Source organism: Dama dama, chromosome 7 (genome assembly GCF_033118175.1).
Source record: "Dama dama isolate Ldn47 chromosome 7, ASM3311817v1, whole genome shotgun sequence".
NCBI lineage: Eukaryota > Metazoa > Chordata > Mammalia > Artiodactyla > Cervidae > Dama > Dama dama.
The window spans coordinates 14,037,895-14,051,439 of NC_083687.1; the positions used below are offsets into that span (position 1 = coordinate 14,037,895).

The 13,545-nt window shown below is 51.8% G+C and overlaps 1 protein-coding gene across 2 annotated transcripts in view; it reads right to left on the reverse strand.

The window, feature by feature from the left end:
• The window catches only part of MDGA1 (MAM domain containing glycosylphosphatidylinositol anchor 1), a 62,414-nt gene that overhangs the window by 14,149 nt on the left and 34,720 nt on the right, over nucleotides 1–13,545 (reverse strand). For both annotated transcript variants that reach the window (XM_061146611.1, XM_061146610.1), the window contains exons 3-9: nucleotides 11,105–11,279; nucleotides 9,833–10,029; nucleotides 8,955–9,087; nucleotides 8,445–8,714; nucleotides 6,180–6,509; nucleotides 2,898–3,194; nucleotides 1,548–1,832 (exon numbers count right to left, since the gene is read on the reverse strand). In XM_061146611.1, the coding sequence (XP_061002594.1) occupies nucleotides 1,548–1,832; nucleotides 2,898–3,194; nucleotides 6,180–6,509; nucleotides 8,445–8,714; nucleotides 8,955–9,087; nucleotides 9,833–10,029; nucleotides 11,105–11,279 (1,687 nt within the window). The remainder of the gene's footprint in view (nucleotides 1–1,547; nucleotides 1,833–2,897; nucleotides 3,195–6,179; nucleotides 6,510–8,444; nucleotides 8,715–8,954; nucleotides 9,088–9,832; nucleotides 10,030–11,104; nucleotides 11,280–13,545) is intronic.

A 13,545-nucleotide genomic window follows, 5' to 3' on the forward strand; every position in this document is an offset into this window, starting at 1 on the left:
GGGTGGGGGGTGGGGAGAGACACAGAGAGAGGAGGCATGGGAGAGGGAGACAGAAGAGGATGGGCGGAACAGAGAGCGGGATGGGGGGAGACAAAAACAAGGAATATTGTGAGGAGAGGAGGCGGTGGGAGAAGAGGAGATTGGGGAGAACGAGGGTGAGAAGGGAAGGTGGCAGATGGAGGAAAGGGGGGTTGGGAATCCAAGAGGTGGTGTTGGTTAGGATGGAGCGGAAAGGCCAAGGAAAGGCCCGAAAAGAGAAACATGGGAGATACAGAGAAGGGATGTTAGAGAAGACACCAAGAGGGGTCAAGGATTTTGAGGCAGAAGGAAGGGAAAAGAGACAGAGAGAGACCAAGAGGTGGGGAGACAGGGGAAGTGTGGGAGAACAGGGGAGAGGGGAGGAGGTGGGAAATGTCACAGGGGCCTCTGGCTGGCAGGGCTGGGCGGGGTGGGGACGGACTGGGGAGGCGGCCGGTGACCTGCGGTCCTAGCCCCCTCTGTTGAGTGAGGAGATCCAGAAAAGAGCTAAAGGGATACCAGGCCAGTCAGGGGTTGTGGGGAGAGCCAGGGTGCGGTAAAATGGGGGACAGGAACATCCAGGCTATCCTCAGGGCGCTGCTCCTGACAGGGAGCTGACTTTCCCCACAGGAGGTGGACATGGGGTGGATCAGCAATCCCATCAGCTCCTTTCCTTTACTCTCTGCTCTCACCACGACCTCCACCCCTTTCTGCCCAGCTGCAGCCCCAAAGTGCCTTCTCGAATGACTTGAAGACATGGGACTGAAAGGGATTTCTGGGCGCCAAGGAGCCGGAGTCTCTAAACAGTTCAGGAACTGTGTGCTGGCTGGCCCAGTGCCACCCTCCATGTTCCAGAGAAGCTGTCGGGGTCGGCGGGGGGGGGGTGGGCGGGTGGTGGGACGGACGGTGGGTCTTCTCCCTTCCCCCCAAGCTACGGCCTGCAGTCAGGAAAAGATTCCCTATTTGCAGCTTCGGGGACCAAGGACAAAGGAAGAGGGGCTTGAACAGTGATGGCTGAGAGGGGACGGCACCCAGGGCTTGAGCAGGTGAGTCTGAACTTTGTGGACCCAGCTGGAAAGGCCGCGCTGCCTGCTACACGAACAACTGTAAGCAGAGAGCTGGAATGGGCGAAGCCTATGCCTCATACAGGCTGGGCGTGAGCGTGGTGAGAACCGGCGAGAGCTAGTACCCAAAGGCTCTGGAGGCGCGAAGCCTAGGCTTGGTGAAGGCTTGAGGGGTGGGGCTGTCAGAGGCCAGGTCTGAATGGGGCGTGAAACGGGAAGGCCTAGACCTAGAGTGGACATGTGGAGTGGGAAGGGCTGCGAGAGGAGGTCCCGGGTAGATCTGAGAGGCCTGCGCGGAGACTACACCTGGCATGGGCGGGTCCTGGCAAGGGAGGGACCTAAACCGGGAGCACGTGGGCGGAAGGGGAGGGGTTCCAGGCCGGGAGTGGGCGGGGCTGTAGTTGGGCGGTGGCTGTAATTGGGCGGGGGCTGGGCCCGGGTGGGCGGGGCCGCCGGGACGCTCACCCGAGACCTGGAACAGGCAGGCGGCCGAGCCCACGTCGTTGGAGACGCTGCACTCGTAGCTGCCACTGCTCTCGCGGGTGACGGCGTCGAGGCGTAGCTCGGAGTGGTCGGGGGCCTCGGCGGCGACGGGGACGGCAGGCGGCGGAGGCAGCAGCTGCCCCTTGAAGCGCCACACAGCCGAGGCGATGCGCTGGGGGCTGCCTCGAAGCAGCGAGCAGCGCAGGAGCACCGGCCGGCCCAGCGCCTGGCGCACGTCCTGGGAGCCGGGCTCCACCTCCGGCGGGACTGGGGGCGGGGGCGGCGGTCAGCGGGGCCTCTCCCCACCCGGTCGGGTCTGAGGAGCTGCCCCACGGGGAGGCGACGCATTCGCCCCTACGCCCGCGCCACCCCCCCCCCCCCCCCCCCCCCCGCCCCAGCCTGGAAGGGTCTCTGGGCGGACACACACAGAGTACCCAACAGCCACACCTCCCGACCTGCAGATGCCTACTCCTCCCCGCCGTAACTTCCAGCCGAGCTTCCCAGAGGGGGCCTCTATTTGTGCCTCAAATGGTCCCCTCACCCCGTGTGATGAAAAGCAACACAACGTCAGGGTTTAGAGCATGGTCCCTGGAGCAAGATGACTTAGGTTCAAAGCCCAGCTCGGCCTCTAAATAGCTGTGAGATCTTAGGAAAGTTTCTTAATGTCTGTGTGACCCAGTTTCCCTATTTGTAAAAATGGGTGAATAATAGAATCTATACACAGAGCTGTGAAGGACTAGATGAGTTAGTTCATCAAAATACTCAGAACAGTGCCTGACACATGGCAGGTTAACTCTCGGGCTTCCCTGGTGGCTTGGAGAATAAAGAATCCGCCTGCAATACAGGAGACCTGGGTTCGATCCCTGGGTTGGGAAGCTCCCCGGGAGAAGGATGTGGCAACCCACTCCAGTATTCCTGCCTGGAGAATCCCTATGGGCAGAGGAGCCTGGCGGGCTACGGTCCATGGGGTCGCAAAGAGTCGGACACGACTGAGCGACTAAGCACACAGCACAGGTTAACTCTCATCATCACACCGAGGCAGTGTGTTCCCTTGAAGGTCCTTCCTCCTTCAAACTCTCATTTCCACTGGTCAAAATCAGTTCTTTGCTCACTGTGTTCCTGGGAATGAAGATGGGGTGCAAATGCCACAAGGGTCATGGGCCTCCATATCCTACAGCACGGGGGTCAAGCAGGGGTTGGGGTACCAGCAGTAGGCGGAGGGGTTTGGTCGGACGTGGAGGGTGGGGGTGAAGGGGTGAAGAGGGGCCGGGCCTGCCTGGAGACCCGGAGGGACAGCTCGGACGGTAGTCTGGGTGGGGCGGTGGGACTCACACTGGACGTTCAGCTGCACCTGGGCCTCGCGCGGGCGCACGTTGAAGCCATTATAGCGAGCGGTCTGGCAGCGGTAGGTCCCACTCATGTCGCGGCTCACGCGCTCCAGCCGCAGCTTCCCATCCGAGGTCTCCTCCAGGGGCAGCCCCGACGGCAGCAACGCGGCCTCCTTGTCCACGCGGGACCACAGCACAGGCGGCCGCGGCTTGCCTCGCACTTCGCACTGCAGCTCAGCTGGTGAGCCCTCGCGCACAGTCACCACGGCCCTGCCCTTGGGCACGCTGATGGTGGGTGGCACTGCGGGGCGGGGAGAGGTAGGAGCCAGGTTAGAGCTTCCTCCAATCCCACCCCAACCCAGACTGCTGCTCTGGGCGTCCGCTTCCCTCCCCGCACGTTCGAACCTCCCTTTCCCATCCCAGAGAGCCCACAGATCCTGCAGTTTCTCCAAAGTAGAACTCCTCTCCCCCAAACCCTCTCCACTTCCTGGGCTTCTACCTCTCAAGGTCTCCCAATTCAGAAAGAGTACTGAAGTCGTCCAGGCCGATTCCTTTTATCCCCTAACCCCAACATTACTAAGTTTGGGGGATTCCATCTTTTATTCATTTATTTGGGGGACGGGGGGTGGGGGGGGGGGGGTTCCACTTTTTAAATAGTTCTGTTGAATAGCTTCTTCCTTAATCCCCTCTCTCCAGCCCACCCTCCCTGCTCTAGTGAAAGCTTCCATCTTCTCTTTCTGGAGTGTTATCACAGATTCGTAGTCGGTTCCCCAGCATCCTCACCCTTCCTTCCAAAGTGATAGACTATCTGGGCTTTTGCAGGGCACACAGCCAGAATGAAGACTGCCTTATGGCTGGCTGTGGTCATGTGACTAAATTCTGGCCAAGTGGGTGGGGTCTTTAAAGGGAGAGGCTGTGCCTCTCTTCCTCCTTCCTGCAGGCTGGAATGCAGACTAATGGCTGCAGCTGGCACTGCCATTGTGGACGAGGCAGCACATGCTAAGGAGAACAGAATAGCAACATGAGATGCAGCCTGGGGCTCTGAGGACTTGATGGAGCAGAGCTACTATGCCAGCCTGGACTGCTCACTTTTACAAGAAGAAGAAATACACATATAGCTCATTTAAAGCCACTATTATTTAGGGTTTTTCTGTCATTCACAGCCAAACCTAATCCAACGTAACACTTTGCCCAAATGAAGAGTCTTTTAAAGACTTCCAGAGAGAGGATATTTGTATACACATAGCTGATTCACTTTGCTATGCAGCAAAAACTAACACAACATTGTAAAGCAGTTATGCTCCAATTAAAAAAAAAAAAAGACTTCCATGAGTCCTATCTCATATCACATCAAACAAATTTAAATGTCCACATTAAATATAAATTGTAAATAACTCTACAAGGCAAGTTGAGGTCCAGTTATCTAGTTGGCATAATTTGTACTCTGTAAACATTTATTCATTTATTGACTTTAATTCAGTAGTTTTCTTTTTGTATTTTGGAGCCAATTAATTTATTTTTCCAATTCTACTCCATTTCCATAGGTTCTTAAAAAGCTTCCATGCCCTAGGCATCAAGCTTATAAGCCAAGCGAAGGAAATGACCCTCTACCCTCATTGATTTTCCTGTTTCTAAAACATCCCAGTTCCTAACCCTACTATGCCCCACAAGCTAAAGGGCTTGTCCCCCCTTTTTGAGGCCATCCTGCCCTCAGGTTAAAACTCAAACTCCCTGACTCTGAAACAAGGTCCTCATGCTCTTACTTCTGTCAACCCTCAGCCTCATCTTCCCTTTCCCATCCTGAGTCCCAGCTGTGGGATCCACTTGTAAGGAACATACTTCCTGGATACAGCAAGTCTCATATATCTTGGGGGCTCCCTGTCCCTCCTCTCCTGGGCTTGTCCCCTATAGCTGGCAAATGCTCGCATGGAACTTGGCTCCTCTAAGAAGTCTCCCCTGATGACCCCGGGCAGCCTGGTCCTCCTCTCCTGTCCTCAGGATGCTCTGCAGACCCCACGTTTATCTCCTGAGTCTTATCTAAGGTTTGTTCTTCCTTTTCCTGCACCTTGCCTGACACCTCCACAGCAGGTCTATCTCCCTGGCTAGGCAGTAAGCTCTGAGAATGGGGCTGTAGTGTTCATAGCTGGGTTCCCCAGCTCCTCACCCAGGACATGGCTCAGGATTTAAGAAATGGATTTGTGGAATCTGTGGGGCCTAGTTCACTCCCAAAGCCCAGCTCAGGTCTGTCTCCTTCTAGAAGCCTTTCCTGACACCTCCAGCTTCACCTGGCTCCTCCCTGTTCAGATATCAGGATGGGAAGGGCCTCCAAGGCCATCTGGTCCAGTGTCTCATAGAGGAGAGACTGAGGCCCAGACAGTCAAAGAGGTTTAGCCAAAGTCAGCCAGCAACTCAATGCAAGGTAGTGGGGGCTGGAGATGAGATTCCAGAGACGTTGTCCAGAGTCACTCCCTCCAAACTCTTTTTCCAAGTGTAAACCTTTCAGGGGTGGCTGAAGGCAAGATCTGCAGTCAGGCTGCCTGGGTTTGAATCCCAGCTCCACCACCTGTTGATGGGTTAACCTCTCTGAGCCCAAGTTTCTTCATCTCTAAAACCTGAAGATGAAACATCTACCCCACCCAGTAAATCGTAAACGTTTATAAGATAAATACAAAATCATCAGAACACACAGTGAACACTCACTAAATGTTGGCTATTATTTCATTATCATTATTTTTTTATTATTATTGGTATAAAGACCCAAATTCTCTGCAAAATCTGGCCCCTGCCAACCTCTCCACTCTCCTCTCCTTCCATTCTCCCAGCCACACTCTCCTTCTTGCTGGGCTCCAAACGGTTCATGGACTTTCCTACATCTGTGCCTTTGTACATGCTGATTCCTTGGCCTGCCTTTCTCTTCCACCTCTCTTGCTCTCTTGTGCCTACTAAAATCCTGCCCCTCCCTCAGATCTAGATCAAAGCTATCTTAGGAAACTCTTCCCTGACTCTCACGCATCACAGTTTGCAGTGATATCTTTATTTGTGGGATGACCTGAAACACATTTGCTAGTAAGTCCAGTGAGGGCAGAACCTGTTCTGCCCACCACTTTACTGCAGTGCCTAGCACAGTGCCTGGCATATAACACGTGTTTAACAAATGCATGCAGCATGAACAAATGGTATCCTCCTCACTGTGGCCTCCCTTACTCAAGCTGCTGCCCGCCTCCCCTCTGTGGGGCTCTCCAGCCCCTTCCATCCTCCCTGTTGCCCCCCAGCTCCGGGTGCCCACCTGTCTCAGAGGAGATGTTGACCTCGACACTCAGGTCGGGCACAGGTGCCCCCGGGAAGGAAGCCACGCAGAGGTAGGTTCCGTAGTCACTGAAGTGCAGGTCAATGAGCTCTAGGCTGCTGGTGACGGCAGGCAACTCGGGGTCATTGCGAGTCACCAGCAGCCTCTTGGACATGCGTGCTGGCTTGCCGTTCTTGAACCACTGGTAGGTCACCTTCTCCTGGGGCACGGCATCCACGTGGCATGACAGCTTCAGATCCTGGCCCAGCTGTATGTTCTCACTCTCTTTGATCACATCTGGGGTGATCTGGAATGTGGCGTTCTTCATGGCTGTGGGTGGAAGGGGAGGGAAGAGTGGCTGGGGCTGGCCCAAAGCCAGGATTCCCTGTCTCACCACCACCATCCAGATGCGGCTTCTCGCCTCCAGCTGGCCTTCCTGGAGGTCGGGGTCTACAACCCCATTCTCAGGAGAAACCATCACGTTTTCTGCGTGGAAATTGTTCTGCTTGCTCAGATGTGTTTCCAAAAGTTCAAAAAAAGCTGGCTGTAGAAAAGTCAATTTAGTAATCAATACAGCCATGGTTGACCATACACTATGAGAGGCCCTGTTCTAAGCACCTAAAATGTGTTTCTTCATTTAGCCCACCTCACAATCTGTGAGGGAGGAATTTTATTGTCCCTGTTTTACAAAGGAGGGAACTGAGGCTCAGACAGTTTAATCCACTTGCTCAAAGAAGTAAATAGCCAACCTTGAATTCACACTCAGAGCCTATGTTCTTAGCTACTATGCTGCGTTATATTTATTGTTGTTTTAAACCCAGAATATACAAAATTCAAATTTTGGAAGGAAGCACTAGAATGTAATACTGGTTATATGTAGAGAGTGGGACTGAAGGAAACTGAGGGGAGACTTTTAACTTACCCTTTGATGCTGTTTAGTTCTTTGCAAGTTTGTGTCATTAAAAAAAAAAAAGACTAATACAATCATCTTACATGCAATTAAATAAAAATACAGAGTTTAGAAAGAAAATGGTCTGGCCTCTTTTAGAAATCTGATTATGTTTTATGTATGCCAAGAGATAGAATGCTTAATATTAGGTGCTCATTGGAAAGGACTCTGATACAACAGCCAGAAATCAGGACTGGGCTGAATAAAACAGGCTGTATGTCACCCCACGAGGTGACCACAAGTATTTGATGTAAACAGCAATCTAATCAAGCCAGGTTTTAAAGGTCAAATGGAATCAGGTGGAGAAAAACAATCTTCTGATGGGAAAAGTACCATCAAAGGGAAAAATAGTCATTAGATAACCACAGTTTGACTGTTATCTTTCTCACTACTTAATCAGAATTAAGTAAAAAGTCATAGAGCGCCAGCTTCTTTATTGTGAGGAGAGTCAGGGAGAGATGAACAAAGAAGAGTGTTCATTTCATCAGAAGATTCTCCATTGAATTTGACAAAAGCTGTATTTTACTTTCAAATGCTAAAAAGCTGGACACAAGCCTGGCTCTTAAAAAAAAAATCTTTAAAAATAAATTTTAAAACAGTAACCTAAAGCTGTACAAGCAGAAGAATTTAAAGGTTTCTCCTTATAGCAAAGCAGTAAAATCAAGATCTTATCAAGCAGCTAATGATCATTACTGAGGCTGAAATCTAGTTAGGAAAGTATCTGTACTTCTTTAGATTGTGCTCCAAGTTTTAATCATTTTTACATTTAGTAATTATCTTCATACTCACTGAAATGCTTTGCTAATAAAGATTTACATAGGAAGCATGTGCAAATGTGTTTTATTTTCACTTTGATTCTACTAATCTTATAGAAACTTGTAGGGAGGAAGTCAGGAAATTTCTGTTAGAGACTAGAATGTCCAAATTTAGCCTCAAGCAGCCTCAGTTTCCCAATCTAAAAAAATTCAAAGTGATCAACACCAGCCCTTCCCACATCTGGGCTTGCTGAGGTTATATTTGAAAATGTAGATTGTAAGCTGTAAATAAAACTCTATACATCATAGTGTTAATTGGCTATACCCCAATTACAAAATAAAACGTTAAAAAAAAAAAACTTTATACAAATTTTAATCCTGCCATCTGCTGGCAGACACCTGAATTGCAGGGGAACTAAAGTGCCTGGAACCTTCTTCCTCAGCCTCTCTCTCCTACCAAGGAAAAGAAGACAGGCCCCTTTCCCCTTCCAGTTCCTGAGCAACAGGAATCCAGTCTGCTTCCCACGATCCCCCCACCACCTCTCCCTCAAAGCCACGTACATCGCACCAGGAGGTTGACAGTCTTCTTGGCAGGGTTGCCCACATTGTTGGTAGCTGTGCAGTTGTAGTAGCCAGAGTCTCGGGCCTGCACTGAAGGGATGCTGAGGGTGCCACCCTGGGCCAGGGCACCCAGGGGCAGCGGGCCTGGCCCATGGGACCACTGCAGTTGGGGGAGGGGATCACCACCGGTCAGCAGACACTGGACCGTCACATTCTCCCCAGGGTTCACCACCAGAGTTTCATTCACAGACAGCTTCAGGGCTGGAGGTGCTGGGAGGACAAGAATGGGGTCTCAGGGAACAGAGGCAGAGCCAGATGTGGGGGAGGAGAGGCAAGGAGGGAAAGCCTCTGGGGGAGGGATGTTGTGGGGGGGGGGGGAGGGAGCAGGCAGGAGGGAGGAGGGCACAGACTCGTGGTGATGTGCCTGGAGTCCTGCGTAGGGTGGGCACCATCTCCTGGTTGAGGATTCAGCACAGGTGGGCCGGGGGATGGGCAGGGAGGTGTCTGTACCCGTGGTGTTGGTGAGCTGGAAGGTGACAGCCTTGTCCGGGATGCCGCACACGTTTCGTACAGACACCTGGCAGGTGTAGCTGGCATAGTCCTGGGGCCGCAGATTCTTCAGCTTCAGGACCTTGGTCTCCCCCTGGGCAGCGACCACTAGGGTGAGGGGCCTGCTTGGGTCTCCAGGGGTCTCACACACATTCACCAAGCACCAGAGGCTGAAGCAAATTCCTATTCAGGACTGAGCCTGGAGTGGATGCCACACTCCCCATCCCCTGGGCTTGCATGGGTCTGAGGGTGTCCTGGTACACAATGGCCAGGCCTCAGTTTCCCCATTCGAGGAAATGGAAGGGTAAGGAGGGAATCCCGCCCTGTCTCACAATCCATACAAATACAGGGCTGGCCCTGCAGGCCATGGCCACATGTGGAGTCTTGACAGCTAGGAAAGCTGCCTCTGAAAGCTCTCCCCTGAAGGATGGCTTCATCACCATCTCCTGGGATGGCAGGAGACCCTTGGGGAGTGAGTAATCTTTATCCCAACCCCTCCTCTTCCTGCCATGGGTTCCCAAGACCCTGCCAGCCAGCGACAGGCGGGGATGACTTGTCTGCCTCCCGGGGATGCTTTCCTAATTGGCGATGTTCTTAAAGGGCTCTCCTGTCATCACACTCCCTGACCTTTCAGTCTTGGTTCTGCCTACCCCAGGCTGTCTGAAGCCCAACCAGAATGCTTGCTGCTGATGTCAGAAGAAAATTGTTGGAGTCAGGGCAGTCCCTGGAACTCCAGGTGGTGAGGCCTCAGCCCCCCTGCACCCCCTCTTTGTGGGGTACAGAAGGAAGAGTGTGGGGTAAGCCATGAGGAGGCCAAACCAGCTGCTGCCCATCCTGACCTGGGTGTAGAGGGGCTCATAGATGTCAACCCCATTGTCCTGGCTGTGAGACAAGGTGTCGGAGCCCCGCTTCCAGATGAAGCGGGCAGGAGGGTTGGAGTTGACCGTACAGCGCAGGAACACCGTCTTCTCCTGGTAGAAGTTGCCTCGGACGTCGCTCACCGTCTGGTGCACCGTCAATACTGGCTCGTCCAGGTCTGCAAGGGCACAGTCCCGGTGGAGTCAGAGCTGCGTGACCCCTAGGTTGGTGGGGGGGCCTTGAGCCCCTGGCAGCCCTCAGGCAAAGTTAAGCCACCCTCATGGGATGCTTCCAGAGAACCACATGTTCTGCCAACCCTGCAAGTCTGACCAACCTGTCAGAGACAGGGGACTGGACTTGTGGGCGTCTCAGCTATCCCTCCCCAGGGACCTGCACTGGGGGGCTGTCTGTCTTCACCCTCCTATCACGGGATGGAGGGATCAGCTGAGACTGGAAATCAGGCCACGCCTGCCAGCTCCTTCCCGCTGCAATAACTTGAGAAATGACCCTTGGCCCCAAAGCTTGGCAGACTCCTGGGTGGCTGATGGGGGATAAAAGAGAGGGCCTGGGGTTCCATTGCTCACCACTCTATCAGGTCCCACCTGGGGGGCAGGGGGTGTATTTAATAGGTAGGTTCATTGTAGGTACTAAGATGGTGGCAGACAGACCCTTGGGCCTGGCCCCACAGCTTCTGGGTACCTAGGTCAGCCTGAACGGACACAGAGGTGGGTAGTAAGCAGGCAGATAGCCTCCTGGGGTCAAGGGTAATCCATGGAGGGCAGGCAGGGATTGGGGGCTTCTCATTCAGCCAGCAGCAAGGACTGAGGGGTGCCTTGTCCTGCAAGTGTTGGGGTAGGGAAGTTTCAGAGCTGCCCTGGGACAAAAGCAGAGATATGAGGTGTGGTGGGAAGGGCAATGGACCACAGTCAAGAGACCTAGGCAGTGAGCAAGTCACAAGCCTTTGGTCTCAGTTTCTTCATCTGTGGAATGGGTATAATCCAACCTGTTCTGGCCTCCCTGACCATTTTACAGGGATGTTCCAAGGTTCATATTTGATTATGATGGAAATGGGTCAGGGTAGTGCAAATCGAAGGAACATCAAAGGTGCCCTTCTCTAACCTAGAGGAGAGAGTCTCTACCATTGTTTTCCATGGAGGTGCCATGTTTCCACCCTTATCCCCACTCCTCCTTCCCAGCCTGAGCCCCCAGGGGCAGGCCCCTGGCCCTGGGAACTGAGAGGGGTTCCAACTCACACTGCACGTCCACCCGGATGGACTTGATGGCGGGTACGCCCACGCCGTTCTCAGCCTTGCAGTAGTAGCGGCCACCCTGCGTGCGTGCAATGCGCTCGATGCGAAGCGTCTCATTGAACACCGACGTCTCCTGGAACTTGTCCGAAGCGCTCCCAGCTGTCTTAGTCCAACGCACCTGGGCCAGCCAGGCAGGGCACAATCAGACCAGCGCGGGGGCTTCCGGCCCACCCCCATACTTTTCCGCAAGTGCACGGCAGGCTATGTGCAGGCCTGGGAAGCTAACCTAAACAGCCTCGAAGAAATGCACCCTGGAGGTGGGACCTCTCAGTGAAGAGCCTGGGCAATCTAGGGGCAGATGGAAGAGCTTTTTAAAAAGGCAGTATGTGCAGTTGTTAAGAGAATCGATTTGGGGGCAAGTTACCCAACCCCTCCTGCTTTCCTTTCTGCGTCTCTAAAATGGAAATATTACTCCCTTCCTGGACTTACTGGGAAAACTAAACGAGTATATAGTTAGTGCCTGGAAGAGTAAGACTTTGATTAAACTTTTGTTATCCCACTTTTTAGCTTAGTGGCATGGATAGTTTATTCATCTCCTAGTTTCAGATTTCTCATGTATGAAAGAGGTCTATGTGGTAGCCAGCCTCTACCATGGCCCCCAGTGGTCTCCACCTCGTCATGTTCACACCTTTCTGTAGTTCCCTCCCATTTTGTACCAGGAATGGTCCGTGTGACCAACAGAATTTGGCAGGAGTGATGGTGTGTCCCTGCTACTCCCATCTCACCACCCTCACTCTACCCTGCAAGACCCAGGGGTTACAAAACTTGGGGAAGACTACAGCAGCTTCAGGCCACTCAGATGTTGATCAGAGGGTGTTTGGAGAAAGAACAAAACCATGAAAAATATTTTTTTCTTTTTGTACTTGACATTTTGCAGTTTTACCATGATTTATCTAGATGGGGTTTGTTTACAAACTGCTTAGGGGCTGGTTTATCCATCAAAGAATTTATTGCATTCTTCAGTTCTACAAAATTCTCAGCCTTTATATCTCTTTAAAGATTGCCTCCTCTTAAGTTTTCTCTAGTCCTTCTAGAATGCCTTGATTTATGTTATAGCTTCTCATTCTCCCAACTTCCTTTTCACACTTTGCATCTCTCTGTCTTCTCCAGACTGCACTGTAGCTGATTTGGATCTATCGTCCAATTCACCAGTTTCTTCTTTAGCTACGTCTATGGCTTTGAGGCCAAATTTTTCTAAAGACTGTATCATTTTTTACTTCTAGGGGTTCTATTTGCTTTTGTCCATATCCTTAACTGATCAGATTTTATAATCTCCTGTCTTGTGGATTCTATTCCTTCCATTATCTCTTTAAACATTTTAAACATATTTATTTTAAGGATTCCCTCCAGATTGCTCTATGATCTCTTGATTTCTCAGATGTAAGTTGTTCAATTATTTGGGGTCTATGGACTGGCTCTCCCAGCACTGCATTTTAAGATGTTTTAAATTTTCATTCTGTGGGCTTGTATTCAGTAGGAATTACCTCAAAAGTCCCACTTGGGCCCTGACAGGCCTGTCTGGGGTGTAACTATATGGCTGCCTACACCCAAGATATATGGATTCACAGGTTCAAACCAGTTTTTATATTAGTTTCACAGCTTAAGATTTCCTTACCACTTGGATAGTGCAAGATACAGACTGGATTAGGGTTATTTCCTCAAAGGTAACTGTTTGCACCCACACCGTGAAGCAAAAGTCTGCTCCCTGCTGTGACTCTGGGCTGTGGGGCAGAGATCTGGTGCCCATTCATAGGTGGTATCACTGGTATTAAGCTTCCAGTTTTAGGTAGAGGGTCCAGCTCCAGCTCCAGTCACAGACGAGCCTGTGGCCTCACCTCATACCACCCACATGTATATTAATACTACTGTCTCTGAAGTGAGTATGTGGTTAAGTCTCTCCAAGGACCAGGTTCTTCAGCTTTTGCCCACTGCCTCTGCTGTAGAGTTCTTCTCCCTTTTAGCCATAGACATTCCCTCTCTCTTGCTGTTAGTTGGGAGTAGGGAATTCCAGGCGCACTCATTCCCCCATGTGATGACAAAGTGGGTCATGAGATGGTACTTGCTCCACCCCTAGACTGTGGATGCTCCATGGCAATGGGAACTGCAGCTGTATCCTCAGGACCCATCATAGTACTTAGCACATAGCAGGTGCTCAATATTTATTGCAAGGGAATAGCAAAAAAGGCACTGGAAGGCATTTCAGAAGAGGTAAAGACCAGTGGCTAAGGACTTCCCTGGCAGCCTAGTGGTTAAGACTCCATGCTTCCAATACAGGGGCACAGGTTGGATCTCTGGTCAGGGAATGAAGATCCCACATGCCACACAGTGAAGTCAAAAAAAAAAGAGAGAGAGAAGGTGAGCAGTGGCTACAGCAAGAATGAACA